The sequence below is a fragment of the Apodemus sylvaticus genome, chromosome 1, assembly GCF_947179515.1.
Source record: "Apodemus sylvaticus chromosome 1, mApoSyl1.1, whole genome shotgun sequence".
NCBI classification, from domain to species: domain Eukaryota; kingdom Metazoa; phylum Chordata; class Mammalia; order Rodentia; family Muridae; genus Apodemus; species Apodemus sylvaticus.
Window position 1 is genome coordinate 123974114 of NC_067472.1, and position 19033 is coordinate 123993146.

At 45.7% G+C, this 19033-nt stretch overlaps 1 protein-coding gene across 2 annotated transcripts in view; it reads left to right on the top strand.

The window, feature by feature from the left end:
- Positions 1-19033, top strand: part of Arnt2 (aryl hydrocarbon receptor nuclear translocator 2) — a 162764-nt gene that overhangs the window by 87856 nt on the left and 55875 nt on the right. For both annotated transcript variants that reach the window (XM_052159345.1, XM_052159336.1), the window contains exons 6-8: positions 9951-10053; positions 15800-15865; positions 16181-16266. In XM_052159345.1, the coding sequence (XP_052015305.1) occupies positions 9951-10053; positions 15800-15865; positions 16181-16266 (255 nt within the window). The remainder of the gene's footprint in view (positions 1-9950; positions 10054-15799; positions 15866-16180; positions 16267-19033) is intronic.

Below are 19033 nucleotides of genomic sequence, written 5' to 3' on the forward strand. Positions count from 1 at the left end.
GAAGGTGGGTGAGGTGCTTAGATTGACAGAAATGAGCTCAGCTTGCATCCAGTGCTTTGCCCTTAAACAATCTCTGTGCCAGGATGGAGAGCTCTTGTAAGAAGATGGCAGCTTCCACCCATGTTCATAATACAGAGAATTAGCTGAGCACCATTCTAAAAAAGCGTTGCAATGGGAAGCTCTGCTGCCCGTATGCTCTCTTTCTTGGCTTAGGGGAGAAACTGGCTTGACTAGAACTAGTGAAGTGATTGATGCATTATCCAATGCCATTCTCTATGAAACAGGAGGAAATTGTACCCACACCCTTTGATCTTAATGTTGTCTCCCTAATTCCCAAATTGAAACCTACAATCCTGTGAGCATTGGGGTAAATAGGTGTTGATTATCCCATGACAACCTGATGGGGTTGGTGCTTCTGTCTGCTATTTTCTGTGTCACTGTAGTTGAAACACCCAGCAGACACAACTTAAGGAAGGAAATTTTTATTTCATCTTAGAATTTCAGAAACTTCAGTCCATAATGGCCAGGTCCCTGCTCAGGACATTAGTGGCACCAGGTCTGTGTGCCAGAGGCAGCTTTTAATCTTACAGTAGACAGACAACAGAACAAAGCAGGACTGGGGACTGCGTATCACTTTCAGCTACCCCTAGTGTCCCATCCTCCAGTGAGACCCCATGTCCTAGAGGTTCCATATCCTCCCCAACAGTGTCTGCTTCAGAATGAGCACTTAAAACGAGCCTGTGGTGGATGTTCAGGTTTGGACCACAGTGATCTGGTGAGAGAGACTCATAGGATCCTGCTTGCCTCTTTCTCCTTACAAAAAGTCAGTGGTAAAGTGATATCTATGAAGAACAGGTCTCCACCAGACATCAGATCTGCCACTGCCTTCTTGATCTTTTCTCAGCCTCAGAGCTGTAAACAATGAAGTTGACTGTTTACAGATTGCTCTAAGGCAAGGGTTTGTTACACAGCCCAGGGAGCCTGTTTTCTTATGCTTTTCCAGTTGTACTGCACACTGGTTGGGTTCCTGTGCTGGGGCAGGGTGTTTTTTCCTGTGTGCACAGCTGCTAGTACGGTGGGGGCCAACCTTTTGAGAAAGGGAACACATTGTCACTGGAACGCCAGTGAAAGTATCTTCAACCCCTGGGTACCCATTTCAGGGGGCCACACAGTTTTGGAACCACATCAAATATTGTCATGTTGTGGGGCCATTACTTCGTTTTGTCACTAAATATCTTTTTCTTGGTTTTATTCCTTTATTTTTTTTTAAACCAAGATAAAATGTTTCTGGTTTTCTCCAGGTTCTTTTGATGAAATATTTCTAATTTATATTTGTATTTCTCTTGTAGCCTGGGGAGCATTTTTATGTGCACAGAGTCTTCTTTTGTAATCTTATCCAAGACAAACTTCTGATTCTTCTTTTTCAAAAAGTCACTACTAAGAAAAATAAAACTTGAGAGCTAGCTTACCAAAATGTTATGGAAGAGATATATGGTCTCAGGAAAAGTCACAATGCTCTAGACTCTTTAAAATGTCTCTTAGTAAAGGATCGGGTGATGGATATCTTTGTGGACTGTGTAGTCTCTTCTATGATCACTCAACTTGATCGCTGGAGTTTGGATGTAGCCATGGATCAGAAACAAATGAGTAGGCGGGACTGTTTTTCATTAAAACTTTATTTACAAAAGCAGATGGTGGGCCAGATTTCAGCTGACCCCAGTTCTCAAGCATTTCCTGCTTTTTAACTATCTGGAGAAATTACAATTCAAAACTTTAAGGTAGATGGGTGGCATTTTTATCCCCATTTCATGGGTACAGTGGTTTGAATGAAAATAGCCACCATGGGCTCTTAGGGAGTGGCACTATTAAGAGGTATGGCCTTGTTGGGATAGGTGTGGCCTTGAAACAGGTAGTGTGTTACTGGTGGAGTTTGAGATTTCAAATGCTCAAGCCAGGCCTAGTGTATCTCTCCTCTCTCCGTGATGCTTGAGGATCCAGATATAGAACTCTTAAGGTACCTCTCTAACACCATGTCTGCCTCCCTGTTGCCATGCTTCCCACTGCGATGACAATGTAAGCCAGCCCCATTTAAATGTTTTCCTTTATAAGGGTTGCCATGGTCATGGTGTCTCTTCACAGCCATAAAACCCTAACAAAGACAATGGGGTAGAAAAACTGAACACAGAAGAGTTGAGAATGAGGCTCTGCCATGGGTAAGGATAATCTAATGATTCAGTGATTGTGTCTCGTAGCACTCATCCTAAGCTGGGACAACATGTGAATGTTGGATTGTGTCTCGTGGCACCCATCCTAAGCTGGAACAACATGGAACATGTGAATGCTTAGATTTGCATATGCACATATTATGCATATGGAAACACACATGCATGCATATGCAAACACATACACACATACATAGACACAAATACACATGTGTACATACATAAAAGTGCACATATATACCTATAGGTACATGCATACACACAGATATGTATATATGCATATATACATATGTACACATAGGATTTACAAACATAGATTGAACATACATGCCTATATAGCATTAACACATAGATATACCACAAATATACAAACATTTGCATATGCACACATATACACACATGCAAATACATCCACACATGTTCATATGCACAAATATATATATGTACATATATATATACATGTATATGTACCAACATGCAAACATATAGATGTACTCTACAACAGCCTTACACCATATGGAAAATCTTGGGATAACTTAAATGTTCAAAAGTAAATTCTCCATGCAAAATATTAAGCCATGAAAATGAGATTTATTATACAAATCCCTTATTAGTTTATACTAAGTGACATGAAGTGGGAAACTATACCCATGAAACCTCAGCTAAGTGAAATAGAGAGCAAGCAAGTAGAGAAAAGGATTGACAGCAAGTTCGCCTACGTGGAGAGAATGATTTTTTCCATAGAAAATTGCCTGGGATTTTACTTGGGTATAGATGTGGGTGTAGGTAGTGTAGAACAGTGTTACTTAAGAACAAAAAAGCACCCCAGGAGAAAAATACTAGTCTAAGTTCATATAGCTCTCAACCTGAGACCACAATCTTCATATTCTGAGGCTGGCTTCATATCCTGTCTCTCACAGAAGCCAGGGGCAGGGCTTTGGTTTAGCACCAGATCAGAGATGCACCCTTTGGAGATGTACCCTGCTTTGGCTTTCTGATCCATTTGGCTGAACTCTAGGGGCTCATGAAGTACTGCCTAGAACCTGCCAGCACATTGAACTCCAGCCCCCTCATGGACTCCTGGTGAAAGTCAGATCTTTTTCTCATAACCCTATAATGTAGGGATATGTGATCTTGTTTTCTAGTCAAAGAAACCGAGACACAGAGAAAGTAAATACATTGTTCAAACTCCCAGACCTGCCTTGTGGAGGAGCTGCGTCTTGGATCCTTCTGCCCTGCTCCTTTTGAATTAACATGCCTCACTGTTTTCACTCACCCTAGTTCTCCTTTGTATAACAGATCCAGAAAGATATTAGTTTCCGGGTGTATTGGAAAAATGCTTGGGGCTCCTGTGGAAAAGGCAGCTGGCAAGTGACTTGTGCACTACTGGCTTAGGTAACAAGGTACCAGGGTCACAGAGAGGCTCCTCATGTCTGCACTAGGAAATGGATGACTTTTTGACTAGATGCTCACAGAATTCAAAGAACAGGGAAACGGCATGTATTAGTATTCTACAGTGATCATGTTGCTTAAAGAACAGAAAAGCATCCCAGGAGAAAAATACTAGTCTAAATTTGTATAGCTTTCAGCCTGAGACCAAGTTCTTCATATTCTGAGGCTGACTTGATGTCCTGTCTTCCAGAGAAGCTGGGGGGGGGGTGCGTCTCTGTGACAAAAGTGTCTAACAGAAGTGACTTCGTAGAGGAAGGACTTATGTTACTTCAGTTTGAGCCTATCATGGACGGAGAGTCATGGTGGGGCTCATGGTGACATAAACATATGGCCAAGCTTCTTACATAATGACCAGACCAGTAAGCTAAGAGTCAGACCGGAAGCAAGGCTGGGCTGTAATCATTAAGACTGGTCTCCAGTGGCCTAGCTTCATGCCCCAAAGATTTCATAACATTCCCAGACAGCACTGCAAACTGGGGAGCAAGTGTTCCAACACAAAAGCCTGTGGAGGACATTTCACATTCAACTCATGACACGGGAAGACCAGGCTGAGAGTGCTAATGCGTTGGAAAGCTGGGACCCAGTGATGATAGTGAGATGTTTCACGTGCAGAAACAATAGATGCGATGGCAAGCAAGAGACTCCCTGGAGGAGACCGGCAGGCTCGGGATGGAGGAGCATGAGTACTGAGTGGGAGATGTTAGGAAATGGACTCTGAGCTCCCAGAGCATGCTGGCAGGTCTTAAAGTGAGGAGAAAGAAAGGACGTGATCGGCCAGATTCTAAAGTAAAAGAGGAATGGTTTGGGATATGGCTCGGTAGTAGAGTGCTTGCCAAGCACGTGCAAAATCCTGGACTCTTCCCAGCATCTCCAAAATAAAGAAAACACTGAAGGAGGAAGGATGGCTTACTAGAAGGCTGCAGTAACAGAGGATGGCAGGTAGGGACAGCGGCTGCAAGGGCACAGTAGGCAGAGACGAGGGAGAGAGCTAGTCTGTGTGTGGAGCAAGAGCCTCCTGTCCCAGGCATGACTGCTTGGAAGGCAAGACATCAGCTTGCTTCTGGCTGAGGCATTGGCTGAGGGACTCTGTGAAGAGCTGAGTGTTCATAGGTCTGCTTATTTCAGAGGGATGCATTAAGAGGGCACTGGGAAGACCTTATGGGAAGGAGAGAAAGGCGCATGCAACAAGCATGAGGAAAATAGGAGATGCTTGGAAGTCCAGCCAAGCAAACCTCGATGGAAGATGAACGGTGGGATGAGCCAGAGACACGGGTGTGAGAGAACAAGTCTTCCCACTGTGGGCTAGACTGGCTGCCTAGCATGCCTAGCATGAGGACGGCTGTGTGTCCAGTCTCCTGAATTCAAGAAAACAAGTCATCCTGTTCACAAAGAGGAGGATGGGGTAGAGAAGGGAAGCTGGAAGACCTCAGCACTGGTCCGGGCCGACTGCTGCCAGGTGTCTATCGGGACTAGCCTGGGGCATCCCGACCATCCAGCCCTAAGGCTTCATGGGTCAAAGTTAAAGATCAGCATGGTCTCCATGGCTGTTCATTCTGGAATCCCACTGAGGTTCAGCCCATAGGCTCACATTGGGATCCAGGGCCCAGTGCCAGGATGGCCACCTGCCTTCACGCATCTCCACTACTGATATATTTGCCAGATCCCGTCCATACACCCCCTCTCAGAAATACACCTACAAGACAGTCAAGCATGCTTGCATTCCTGAGGAGCCCAAGGAAACCCGAGAAGCATGTGGAGAAACAAACGCTGGGGCAGTTGTCTCTGAGGGTCCCCACAGCAGATCACAGGAGATGTGTTTGTTCATTTCCTCATGTTGCGCCATGAGCTGACTCCGCAGCTGGGATTTATTTTCAGAGCACTTTGGAATTTGACAGAGCCTCCTGCCTCCTGCTTCACAGCTGAAACCTTTTGCCATTTGCTTGATGATAAAGCAAGTGATGGTTTACACTAAAAAGGGCTGTAAAAGATGCTGTCCGCGAATGAGACAGACAGGTGTCAAAACCAGAGTAGCAAGCAGCACAGTCAGCAGAGCTCTGGATCTGCTCTTCAAGGTCACTGGTGACTCTCAAGTTTAATGTCGCCTCCAGGGGGCGTTGAAGTCTGCGTGCACACACCTTGCTTAGAGGAACCCCTCAGCAGTTTCTGGTGTCCGTATAAAGTATGAACCTTACATCTGCAGAGAAGGCTGCCATGTCCAAAAGTACTACAGGGGTGAGGAGAGCAAGCCGACGGGCACAGTCCAGAGCCACACTTGCCAAACCGTCCTAAAGAGCAAGGCTGGAGAGCCAGCTCAGGAAAGCACAGCATGCCTCAGGCGTGTGGCCAGGGAGGTGGCTACCTCTGTGCGAGTACTGGTTCTCCTTCCTCTCCTTCCTTCATTAGCACAGCAAGTCCAAATGGGGGGAAGGTATTTCAATGTTCTTCTCTTTCTAGTGAGAAGGTCTCACTTAATGGAGTCAAGGGAGGCTCTCAGGCCAAGTTCTTATACCCTGTGTTCTTCTTTAGCATTTGCCTCTGTTTCTAAGTCTGTTCTGTCAGCTCCTATTCCGTTCTTTTCTATTTGGTTCCATTTGCTCCACCCACCCCAGGTGCTTAGGTCAGTGCATTGTTGGTGCTGAATGACAGTTTGTGGTCACTGAGGTAACGAGTAGGTTTCGTGATGAATGAAAAGGGGTCAGCCAAGGAAAAGGGCTGCTCAGGGCCAGGGGAGCAGCCAGGAGCACACTGGGAGCCAGGCCCCAGGCAGAGCCAAAGAGGGTCATGAGGTGAGGCCAGACTGTATACTTCATGCTGGGGTATGGGATGTGAATATGGAGACCACTGGTGAGGAGCATTAGAGATGTTCAAGAATTGTTGATTATTGAACAAGAGATGGTAAGATTGATTGTTTAAGTCTACTGTTGACTGTATATCACTCCACTTTGGATTTCTCTCACTGAACCTTAATCTAGGCTGGCAGCTATCGAGTCCCAGAAACCTTCCTGCCTCTGTTCCCCAACACCCCTAGGGTTACAAACATATGTACCTATGCCTAGCCACTTTACATGGGTGCTGAGGTCTGGGCTTGGGTTCCCATGCTTGCACAGCAAGTCCTTGTTCCCACCGCCATCTCTCCAGTCTCCCATGCTCTTCTGTGGAGTATTTAAGCAATTGGCTGATAGGTGTAAAGACCGTGGAGAAAGGGTAGCTTTGGAATAATGACACATTTTGTTTTCAGCTGTGAATGATAATGTCTATGATGCTTAGAAACGACTGGACACGCTGAAGCTTCTAAGAGCAGTCTGGCTACATGGTGCTTGTCAAATATGTTCAAGGCTATGGTGAAGGCTGTGAGAACCACAGTAGTTCTTCAGTGAGGGAAGAGATAGAACTTAACTGACTCCAACAAAGAAAACCAGAAACTTAGAACCAAGGATAGGATGAGGACTAATTGGGTGGGGCATTACTAAGAATTAACACTGGAGTAAAGAGAATTCTTGCTAGACCCACTCACCAGAGTTCATACTGAATACAGGCCACGGTGATAAGATATCAGAGAGGTCAGATACTAAGGGTGAGCGTTTTTGCCCAATAGTGTTACTCAGTTTCCCACTACTTTGATAAAATACCTGGCATCACTATTAAAGATAAGATTTTGGTTTTGGCCCATGGCTTTGGAGGTTCCAGTCAGAGAATGGTGGCCTGAATCATACCTTGGATTTCTGATAGGGTGCTAGATGGCATTGGTAAGGAGGCAGTACAGAGCGAGCATCCTGCCTAACTCACATGACATGTCATACAGGAACAAGAGCCCATGGTCCCATAGCCATCAGAGGCACATCCTGAGTGACCTAAGGACCATCTACTGCTCCACCACCTGTTAAAAATTTCATCGTATTCAGTAATGCCATTCTGGGAACCAAGTCTTTAAGACATGGACTTTTGGAATAATTCATGCAAACCTGTAACACTGACTTACCTTAAGGAGTCTTTCCAAAACTGTACCCTTTGCACCAGAAGAGGAAGCGAAAAGCTGAGCCCAGCTTAACAGGGGACTCACAGGAGCCACCATAGAGTGTGGTGTAAAGAGAATATCTTTGACCTCTAGAAATGGGTGTTATAATGTCATCAGTATGTTGGAGGTAATAGGGGAAAAAGATGTCACCAAAGACCTCTCAAAAGAAATGGGAGAGAAGCCTCAAGGCCCAGCACCAAAAGAGGGTAAGAGCTGAGGACAAGGAACCACTTCTACAGGAGGAGCTAGCTGGAAATCTGGGTGTCCCGGGGCAAACATATTATCAGGGTCATGGTGAGGAGTGGGACAAAGAAGAAAGGGCCAAAGCATGCTGTTTGCAGCTGGCACGGAGATTTCCTGAGGCTTGGACAAGATGATATCCATGGAGCTGTGGTAGGTAGTGGCAGGGTCCACCACAGGGAGGAGGCAAAGTAATGGGCCACGAGTGTTAACAGAACATTCTGCCCACTGATGAAGATGAGATGGGTCCTCTGCATCACTGAAGGTTTCCATTTGCTCTCTTCTCCCTAACAAAAGAGTCGTGATGGTGTTTATAGCCTGGAGGCTGTAGATAGGGGGGGCGGGGAATTGGAGACATTGGGAATGGTGAGTAGGAAGGGATCAATAGAGAGAACAAAATCTCGCTGGTCTCAGAGACAGACACAGAGATTCTAAAATACTTCTTTCTGAGAGTAAGATGGCTGAGTGAAGCCCGGGAGGGAGAAGATAGGCTGAGCACACAGTAGGGAGGTGAAGAGAGACTGAGCACACAGTAGGGAGGTGAAGATAGGCTGAGCACACAGTAGGGAGGTGAAGATAGGCTGTGCACACAGTAGGGAGGTGAAGATAGACTGTGCACACAGTAGGGAGGTGAAGATAGACTGTGCACACAGTAGGGAGGTGAGGATAGGCTGAGCACACGGTAGGGAGGTGAAGATAGGCTGAGTACAAGGTAGGGAGGTGAAGATAGGCTGAGCACGCAGTAGGGAGGTGAAGATAGGCTGAGCACACAGTGGGGAGGTGAAGATAGGCTGAGCACACAGTGGGGGGGGTGAAGATAGGCTGAGCACACAGTAGGGAGGTGAAGATAGGCTGTGCACACAGTAGGGAGGTGAAGATAGGCTGAGCACACAGTGGGGAGGTGAAGATAGGCTGAGCACACAGTGGGGGGGGGTGAAGATAGGCTGAGCACACAGTAGGGAGGTGAAGATAGGCTGTGCACACAGTAGGGAGGTGAAGATAGGCTGAGCACACAGTAGGGAGGTGAAGATAGGCTGAGCACACAGTAGGGAGGGAGAGGAACATAGACAATATCTAGCTTCCTAGCTCAGGTTACGTTTTCTGATGACACTCATGCTGGTGTGGAGAGCCTGTTTTGGAAGGAGCTGGTGACGCTGCCTTGTAGCTGCACAGTTAACTGCCAGAGGTGGAGCTCTACCAGGCAGAGGGCTTGGAGTGGCTGCTCAACAGAGGAGTATCATTAGGTCAGTGGCATCCAGAGGTGACCTCTAAGACTTCCACATAAATACAACTGCACAAGGGGTTTATATAGAGAATGACAAGAAAAGGTAGCCGAGATAGAGCCACTATGATGAGCAGGAAGGGACAGCAAAAGAGCAAGGGCGCCAGAAAGGAGCCGACAGGCCCAGGTTTGGGGGAGGGGTGCTGCTTGTTTTTAAGGCAGAATCTTCCTGTGCACCACTAACTTGCCTGGAACTCACTGTATAGACCTAAATAGACTATATAACACTCCAAGATCCGCCTGCTTCTGCCTTCTGAGTGTTAGCATTAAAGGTGAGTGCCATCATGCCTGGCTTCACAGGGTGTTTTGTTTTGTTTTGTTTTGTTTTGTTTTGTTTTGTTTTGTTTTGTTGGAGATCCATGTAAAGTTTGCAAATTTCAGCAAAGCAGCCAGATCAAATAAAGGAGAGATGTGTTTTTGAATTCAGCGGTGGGGAAGTTGTTGGTGACCTTGGCAGAGGCTATTTTCATGGGCTGGGGGAGGAGGTGGCAAACTAGAGTGACTTGAGGCACAGGCATTCAACAGTAGAGCTGAAAAGTAGAGATTACACTGAGGAAAACAAGGTCTTGTGAACCGTATGGATTCCATTTCTCTGTGAGTTTCTGCCAAAGAACACTGGGGCTGCCAAGAAATTAGCCTGGATTGTCCTGCGTGGCAGTGATCTAGAGCACTCTGCCCCTTCCTCCCCAGCCCCCATCTCAAGCAGAGGCTCACACGACTGTGCTTTTCTCTCCTTCAGGCCGCATCCTGGACCTGAAGACTGGGACAGTGAAGAAGGAGGGACAGCAGTCGTCCATGCGCATGTGTATGGGCTCTCGGCGCTCCTTCATCTGTAGGATGAGGTTTGTGGGTTAGCAGAGGCCCAGGCAAGGGGGGTTCACTTGACCTTGTGCTCTCCGCTTCAGACAAGAAATGTACCCCAGCTCCTGATCCAGCATGGGAGCACTCCCCTTCTGCTCCTACCCTTTCAGTGATTCCCCATTCCCCACCCATACCATTTCACACCTCTGTGTGGCATATTACCTTTTTCTCTCTTTCTTGTTCTTTAGACGTTTGTTTATGGTTTTTAATGTAATCCTAACTGTCCTGGAACTTGCTATATACACAAGGCTGGCCTTGAACTCAAAAACATCCTCTTGCCTCTCGGGTGCTGAGGTTAAGTGTGCACTACCTCACTAACTCGCTTTTGTCCTCTTCAGGGTGGGGGTGGGGGGCATTGTGCTGGGGGTTGGGCCCAGGACTGTGGCTTCCAGGCCAGTGCTCTGCCCCTGAGCTGTTCTTCAGCCCTTGACTCTGGGGGACAAGGCTTCTCAGTGCAGCAGACTGCCTGGGACTCCTCATCCTCCTGCTCCCACCTCCTTGGTACCGTGCATCTCAATAACCCTCCCCTCTGCACCTCCTGACTTCTCCAGAGTCTGTACTCCTCAACATGGCTTGGATTGAAACCACCAATTCCACGTTTTCTTGTGTTTACTGTAACAACTCACATGTTTTAACTGGCCCTCAATATAATTGATTAGATTTTTTTAATTTTATCTTGTGTTTTTGAGGCAATAGTCTCATATGTCCCAGGCTTTCATCAAACTTATATAGCTGCTGATGACTTTGAAGTTAGGATCTTCCTGCATCCACTTCCCAAGTGCTGAGATGACAAGGGTGGGCTGCCATGCCTGGTTATAGGAGTTCAAATCCAGAACGTCCTTTATGCTAGGCAAGCAGGCTACTGAGGAACTGAGGCACATTCTGTGCCCTGTAACTTTGTATTTAAAATGTCAATGGCTTGGCTTTGTAACTCATTTACATCATCCTGAGGATAGAGACTGTAATGTATACCTCTTTGATTTCTTTTTTTTTCCTTTTGAGATGTCTACTTACACAGCCCAGTCTGGCCTCCAGCTTTTGATCCTATGTCAGCCTCCTGAGGGCTGGAATGATGAGCTTGATCCACCTTGTCCAGATGATTTGTGGCCCTTTGTATCTCACCCCAACTTTCAATAGAATGTTTTGTATATAGTTATTACTTGAGTTCATGGAAGATTGGGTCCGGGACTCCTCACCACCAGCAAATCTGAAAGAGAAAGGGACAGAGAGACAAGGAGGGAGGGAAAGAGAATGTTTTGATTCTTTGCGAACAAAAAACGAAGTTCATTGCAGCATTTTGTACCATTGAGGTGATAGTAGGAATTGATATATATGTATATATGTGTGTGTATACATATATATGTGTGTGTGTGTGTATATATATATATATATATATATATATATATATATAAAATCTACATGCAAATTTACATTATATCATGCAGCCAGTCACATGTAGGTACAAAATGATGAGAGGTTAGATATCGGACTGCACTATGTCCTGTTCCCTTGGAGAAGTAGGTCTCATCTCCTTGCTGAGGTGGGAAATACAGCTGGGAGTGTCTTTAGAGTGAAGGGGAATGGTCATTCCTTCTAGACTAAGGTGCCAACCATATAACTAAATGGAAAAATAAGGAGCCAGTTGGCTGTGTAACTCTGAAACCCAGAGGAGAGACTAGGGCTGAAGATGAACTCAAGGATGAATATTGGGGTGTCAACTGAGCTGACAGGACAATCACTTTAAGTGACAGGACATCAGAGGATGGCACATGGTGCCCTGTTCCACCAATGGCAGAAAGCTGAGGTGAGCATCCAGGCAGGTGAGAGAGAACCAGAGAGGGCTAAGGAAGAATTTGAAATGTCACTGCTGAGTCCCAGATGCAAGATCTGAGGCTTCACAGATGCTCCTCAGAGGGAGAAGCGGGAGAAGCGGGAGAAGCTGGAGCTGCAGGCGGTGAGCAAGGCAGACTCAGTGTCCTCTGCCCAGCCCACCCTGGCTCGTGCTCTCCCCTAGGCTGTCTTCAGTGTGGATGCCTGCATGCATCTTGGTTCAGCAGCATTGCCTGCACCATCAGCCTTTCTTCCTCCCCTTCAAGCTGTGTGGGTCCACTGAGTTGCCCATCCAGACAGACACAGCAGAGCCACTGGCTACTGTCATTCTTCCTCCATTGTCTACTGCCTGGAGTGACATCTTATGAATGCTATAAAGCTCTAAAGAGAAAATGCTTTAAAATTGATTCAAAATTATCTTTTAGAATAGTACATGTTTTAACAAAATGTATTCGTCATGGCTGGAAGGATGACTGTGCTACAAAAAAGGTGGGGGTAGCAAGGTAGTGTGTGCATGTGTAATCCCTATGATAGGAAGGTGGAGACAGGCAGATTTCTGGGGCTGGCTGTCTACTGGATAAATCCTAGGTGAAAGACCATGTCTCTAAAAACAAGTGGATGGCACTTGAGGAAGAATAGCTAAGATTACCCACTGGCCTTATGTGTGTATATCTGAACAGATGTGCCTGTGTACATGTGTACACACAGACAGACACAAACACATGTGTATACACACAGAGAGAGAGACAGAGGTGAGGAAGAAGGAGAGGGAGAGAGATACCATTCTCTGAGTCATATCTCCAATGATATGGTAGTGAGGAGTGACCTATATTCCTCATCCTAGGTGGGACTACAGAACCCTTGTTTACAAACCACTTTAGGGGTCTGGTGAGAGCTGTAAGTTCCCCGTGCTTCTAGGCTGACTGCTGGAGCTCTACCAGAAAGCCCGATGAAACTCCTTCACCTGCCTCAGGTGACAAGATGGCACTTGAATGACAATGCATAAGTGGTCTCTGACTTAGGATGGAGTCTCACTGGCTGCCTGCTTTGTCTCGCTGAGCTGGACAGACATAGGGCTCGTGGACACAGCATCTAGCCAGAAACAGCACATTATCTGCTAGTCAGTCACAGAAGGGTCCTCCCATCCTAGCTTGGCAGGGAGTTAGTGATATAAGCCCAAGTGATATAAATTCTTAATTACCCCCTCCCAGCCAATCCCATGAGTTAATTGATTGGAGATATCATGCATAGCAAACTATTTCAATTAGCACCTTATAATGCCACCACCCAGATTACCCCATCTCTCCAAGCCCAGGTGTACCTGCAGAAAATGTCCTCATAGTTGCTCGTTGGCATATGAGCCCCATGCTACCAGGGCTGGCTTGAGAGGTGTACAGCACTTTGTTCTGCTTGGAACATGACATCATCAACAGAACAACACTGTTTCTTCAGGACAGTGGGCAGGGTCTGCCAGAAAGGAACAGAGGGCCCTGTTGGCATCCCTGAGTGGCAGTGTCACAGATAGATCCTGCTGTGACAACCACTCCAATGTTGGCAGCTTTCCAAGGCCTCAAAGCATAATTGGCTTGTGTGTGTGTGTGTGTGTGTGTGTGTGTGTGTGTGTGTTGCAAATGAAGACATCCAGGCTGGCACTTGTCATTTAGTTGGGAAATGGAAATGCACTTAGCAAATGGCCATGCCAAGTGGTGTCCAGCATCTGGATGCCTGAGACCTGGGATTCTGAGAGAGTCAATAAGAAGTAATCAGAGAGGTCCCACCATTGTGGAGAGTGTTTCTTACTCTGGGCCCAAGAGAGAGAGGCCCCCAGGTAGACCTGATTCTATGCCCACGGTCCCTTTGCTACACTCACTCTTTTGCCATCAGCAGGCTTTCAGCTGTGTAGTTGTTCCTAGAGCCAGTGCGATGGGGGAGGGGTATCCACAGTGTGATGTTCGAGCCTGGGAAGATGCTACTGTTCATCAGCAACATCTGCTTTGAGTTAGTGTCTCTGCTCAGGCCTGAAGAGACACTGCAGCCGTCATCACCCTCCTCCTCTCCACAAAGCCGCCGCTTCCACTGACACAATCTGTGGGATGAACAGCCGCTCGGCTTCTCCTTTAGTCCTTCTGTAGGTCTCTAGTACTAAGATGGCTGTGAAATGCTTCCGGTGCATGTGAAAAGCTGGCCAAACTCACCTTGTAATGGCAACTACATGTCAAGAGCAGGCAAGCCCACTATCCTTTGGAAGGATAATAGCCACGGGAATTCCCTGCGTAAACAGCACAATCGAGAACTGTCTACCTGATAGCAAGGTTACATGGGGGAGTAGAGAGTGAGGGTAGGCAAGAAACTCCATACGTGCTGGTCCTGGGTAGTTTTTGTAGCACTTTGCCTTTCCAGCAGCATGTGATGGCAGGCAGGAGCAGCGGTGGGGGCATCCTTTAGGTCAGGGCTCTTGTGCAGACCTTGGGTAAAAACACTCCTTAGCCCTGCAAGTGTTAAGGCTCGGGTGTGCCATGCCAAGCCGATGTAAGAGGCTCCTCAGCAGTTTCCAGGCAATCTAGGCATCGCATTCTTCAGCCTCTGATAACAGCTCCTAGGCCTAAGGTGCTAAGATTCTTGACCCTGAAGTTTGACAAGTATATAATTCTTCCAACAACCAGGCCAACAGTTTCTCTTCTCTGACTCTACAGGCCTCTAGCCTGCTGCTGCCGAGCAGCTGGCCACCCTGTCATTTACACAGCTCAGCCCGACAATGGCTTAGCTGTTGCTGGCACTGCTGCTCTACTGTGTCTGCCTTCACCAATGCTCTCCTATCTGCCACGTTTTTGTGTGTTACTAGCTCAGGCTATGATAATGAAAAGTAATTAAGAAAAGCCTTTAACTGGGCTTAATGTGATAGCAAGAGAAGCACCATAAGAGACTGTCCTGCAACCAGCTCACAAAGTGAGCTAGAGTCTACTTATGTGGCAAAAAGTTTATTTGTATCGATTATAGCTAACCTTGCAAGCAAACACAGGCCAGTGTTTGCCCCTGTCACAAGCTTATCTCTTTGCTAGGCAACCAGAAGAAGTGTTCCCCTCCCGGCTTAGGTAGAAAGTGTAGTAGGGTCATCTAGAGTTCACCAAGGCTCTTAACAGTTAAAAATTCCAGTAAGAACTATTTCAAATAACTAGGAGTACACCATCAATAGGTTTTACAAGGTTTCTCTGAAGTGTTCCAGCAGTCAGTGCCCACATAAGGGTAGTCTCACCAGCTGTTTGACTAATACTCATTGTGCTCAAGATAGTCACGGATGCAAGAAGTCCAGTGACCATGGATGAAAAAGTTTACTCGTACCCCCTCCATACCTCAACATCTTCATTATATGAAAGAGAACATAGAAAGAATGTTTGCTAATTAAAGAACTCCCCAGTTCTGTTGAGGACATGGCTCAGTCAGTCAAAAGCTTGCCTTAGAAGACAAGACCTGAGTTTGGTCCCCAGAGTCCACGTCGAAAGACTGGGTATGGTGGCACACCTTAGTAGTCCTAGCATCAGAGATGTAAAACCAGGAGGCCCAGCCACCAGCCAGTGTCAGTTAGTAAGCTGCAGGTCAGTGAGAGATGGTATCCCAAAAGAAAAGATGGAATGACACCTGAGGTCATCCTCTGGCCTCCACATGAACAAGCATACACATGCACCTGGACCCACACACACATGTGCACCTGTACACACACACACACACACACACATGTACGTGTTCGCACACTTGAACACAGACACAAAGAATGTACACTAATAGTGGTTTGAACCTTTGCTTTGGGGAGAGGTACATCCCCTTTGTTTGTCTCAGCAGCACCTTGTATTTCAGATATCTACTGCATTCACTGGTTCTAATACTTGTGTTGACTCCTAGGTGTGGAAATGCTCCCTTGGACCACCTGCCTTTGAACAGAATAACCACCATGCGGAAAAGGTTCAGGTGGGCATCCCTCCCTGTGGGATACTCAGAGACTGGGCTAGTAGATGGCTTACTGGCCCCACGCTGGGAAGTGTTGAGCTTGAAGAGGGCATAAGTGTGGAGGGTGAGGAGAGTGCGCACCAGGGTGTCAGTGCCCAGGGTAAGAACCTGGGAGAAGGGTGAAATTTATGTGTGACTTTCAGGCCCTATTGATGGATAGGAGTCAGGATGATGGGAAATCAAGATTTAAAACCACTAAGGAAACAACGGAACGGGTAGCTTAGTCTTGCCATGTTTCCATACAGTGAAGACAGCTTCATGTAAGTTCTTTTTCAGGAATGGCCTTGGCCCTGTGAAAGAAGGAGAAGCCCAGTATGCTGTGGTCCACTGCACAGGTTACATCAAGGCTTGGCCGCCAGCAGGTAAGCAGAACTGCTGAGGTTTTGCCAAGAAGGCAGATTCCTTCCCCTCTGATGATAATACTGGGTTAAGAGTACTTTTGGAGAAAACATGGGAAAATATTGTCATTTTTCTTTATGGTTAGAATGTCATTTTTGATACCGGAGAAAGCCGTGATATCTGAACTAGGCTTCCAAAAACCTTGATTCTTCGAGGGTGAGTGGAGTCTTTGCATCAACCTCAGAAATAATAATGTGGAGATTTTAAATGATAGTTGCAGTCTTGTCACCATAGATATGCACATCAAAATCACATTGAGATAATAGATGACGAGCATTGTCAGGAAAAGGAGAATTGAAGCCATCGTATCTTGCTAGTAGGATCATGAAATAGCATAGCGTCTTGGAAAAACACGCTCAAAATGTTAAGGATGTAGTTACTGTATGACAGTTTGACACCTAGATATCAATCCAAAAGAATTGAAGACCTAGATCTACAAAGAAATTTGAATATATCTACATAATGGACAGAAGAGTTAAAGCAACCCAAATATATAGTAAGAGATGGATAGATGAATATAAATGTCATGTATCCATATAGGGAATACAGAAGCACCAAAATATAGCTATATGGCATAGTAATACCACAAAACAGAGAGCACAAAGCCTATGGCCATAATACAGTTAAAGAATATATAGCAATAGCCAGACTAGTGCTTGAAAGAAAAAATAATAGTTTACAGTATGCCAGTCATTGGAAGGCAAATGAAAATAAGGATCTTTAAGATAAAGTGGTTTGAGTTTCGTATTACGGCTTTACCTCTTGTGCAGTGAGCTCAATATGAATTGCACTTTTGCTTTGGAGGGGACTCTACAAGACCCCTCCCTGACTAGGGATTTACAGTGATCCTTCCTTCACTGACTGACACTACCTGCTCTATAGCTAGAGTGACGCTGTGCTGCTCATTGCCCACCTTCGACCTGGTGTGTTGGTTTTCATCCGTACTATAGGAGGTCTGGAAGTAAAATAATTTCTCAATACTGTTTAAGCTTTTCAAAGAATGAAGTCTCTATGTCCACAAATACCATTAGCACCTTACTGCAGTTCTCAAATGCTTTGCATAATCATAACAGTAATGACTGTTTGTTGAGTGTTTACCATGTCCGACATAATTACAACAGTCATAACAGTGCTATGGAATATCCGAAGTCTGAAAACACCTGCAATTCAAAACTCTGCAATCTAAACACTCAACACTTTTTGTGTATCTACACACACACACACACAGAGAGAGAGAGAGAGAGAGAGAGAGAGAGAGAGAGAGAGAGAGAGAGAGAGACGTGGGCACAGCCTGTATATAAATGCTGTTAAAGGGGTTTTTTTTCTACTTAAAACATTATATGTTGGATTACTATCAATATTACAGACTGTGTAATTTACAATGAAAATAAATGTTTTTCTTACAGTTATAAGGGTGATGATTTCAGGGCTAAGGGGCTGCATTTGGCAAGGGTCTTTTTGGTGTATGTCATATTGTGGCAGAGGGTGTCATCTGGGGAGAGAACTGACACCTGGTGCCTATGAGTTTAAATGTCTCTCCCTTTACTTATTTATTTATTTATGGAGACAGGGTCTCACTATACATTCCCACTGGCCTGGAACTCACAATGTAGACCAGGCTAATCTTAAAATCATAGAAATCCACTTGCTTCTGCCTCCCAAGTGCTTGGATTAAAGGAGTGTGCCAACACACATAACTTCTTTCTCTTAGGAAGCCACTAACATCATCATTAGGTCCCCATAGGATCTGATTTAACTCTTATTCCCTTCAAAAAGTTCTATCTACAAATGTCATCAACATATGCATTTGGGGTTTCAAGTTTTAATGCATGAACTTTCAGCAACATTTTTTTCTTTTTTTCTTTTCTTTCTTTTTTTGTGTTAATGTGTATGACTTTCTTGTCTACATGAATATATGTGCACAGTATATATGTTGTGCCTACATAGGTCAGATCCCCTAGGAGCAGTTACAGATGGTGTGAACCACTATGTTGGGGATCTACTGTAGGTCCTCTAAATGTTCATCCAATGCTCTTAGTCCCTGAACTATCTCTCCATCCCACTAAGAGACATCTTTAAACCATAGGAAATAGAGTTTAAAAACTACCAGGATGTTGTTTACCAAAGGTCTGAACCAGACTCAAGGTCAGAGATTCAGAAGGCATCCAGCCCTCCACTTAGGAGATCCACACATAGTTCTAACAGTGCTGCAGAACCAGTCAGAAGCATGGAGCTTTTTGCAAATGGCAAGGCTATTCCTTCTGCTGTTCATGGGGAACATCAAACAGTGCTTGAAAAAGCAGGTTTGTAGTAGGAGATTGTCAGTGAGAAGAAAATAAGAACGAAAGCTTTGGAGGCGGAATGGCAGAAGTGCCTCCATTATCCGGTGTGTATAATAGTCTCTGCATGGCCACGGCAGGGCAACGACCTCAGGCCCACCTTTCTAGAAGTGCTCAGATAAAAACCTCATGTGTAGAGATGGCCAGAGGAAAGTGTTATCAGGCAGTCATCTTTGGAGACAGAAGAGTCCCTATGCCGTCTGAGGTTGGGAATGCTGCCCAGGTGAACGTCCACACTCAGCCTGCATCAGTGCTCCAAAGCCATCTCCTTGAGATCCATACCAAGAGGATGCTTCGATTCCCACTGAATCTTTCTTCGCTTGTTACTTAATCATTCTCACTATACCTGGTAAATTCCTCTTCTGCTTCCAGACTCCATATTATGCCTTTC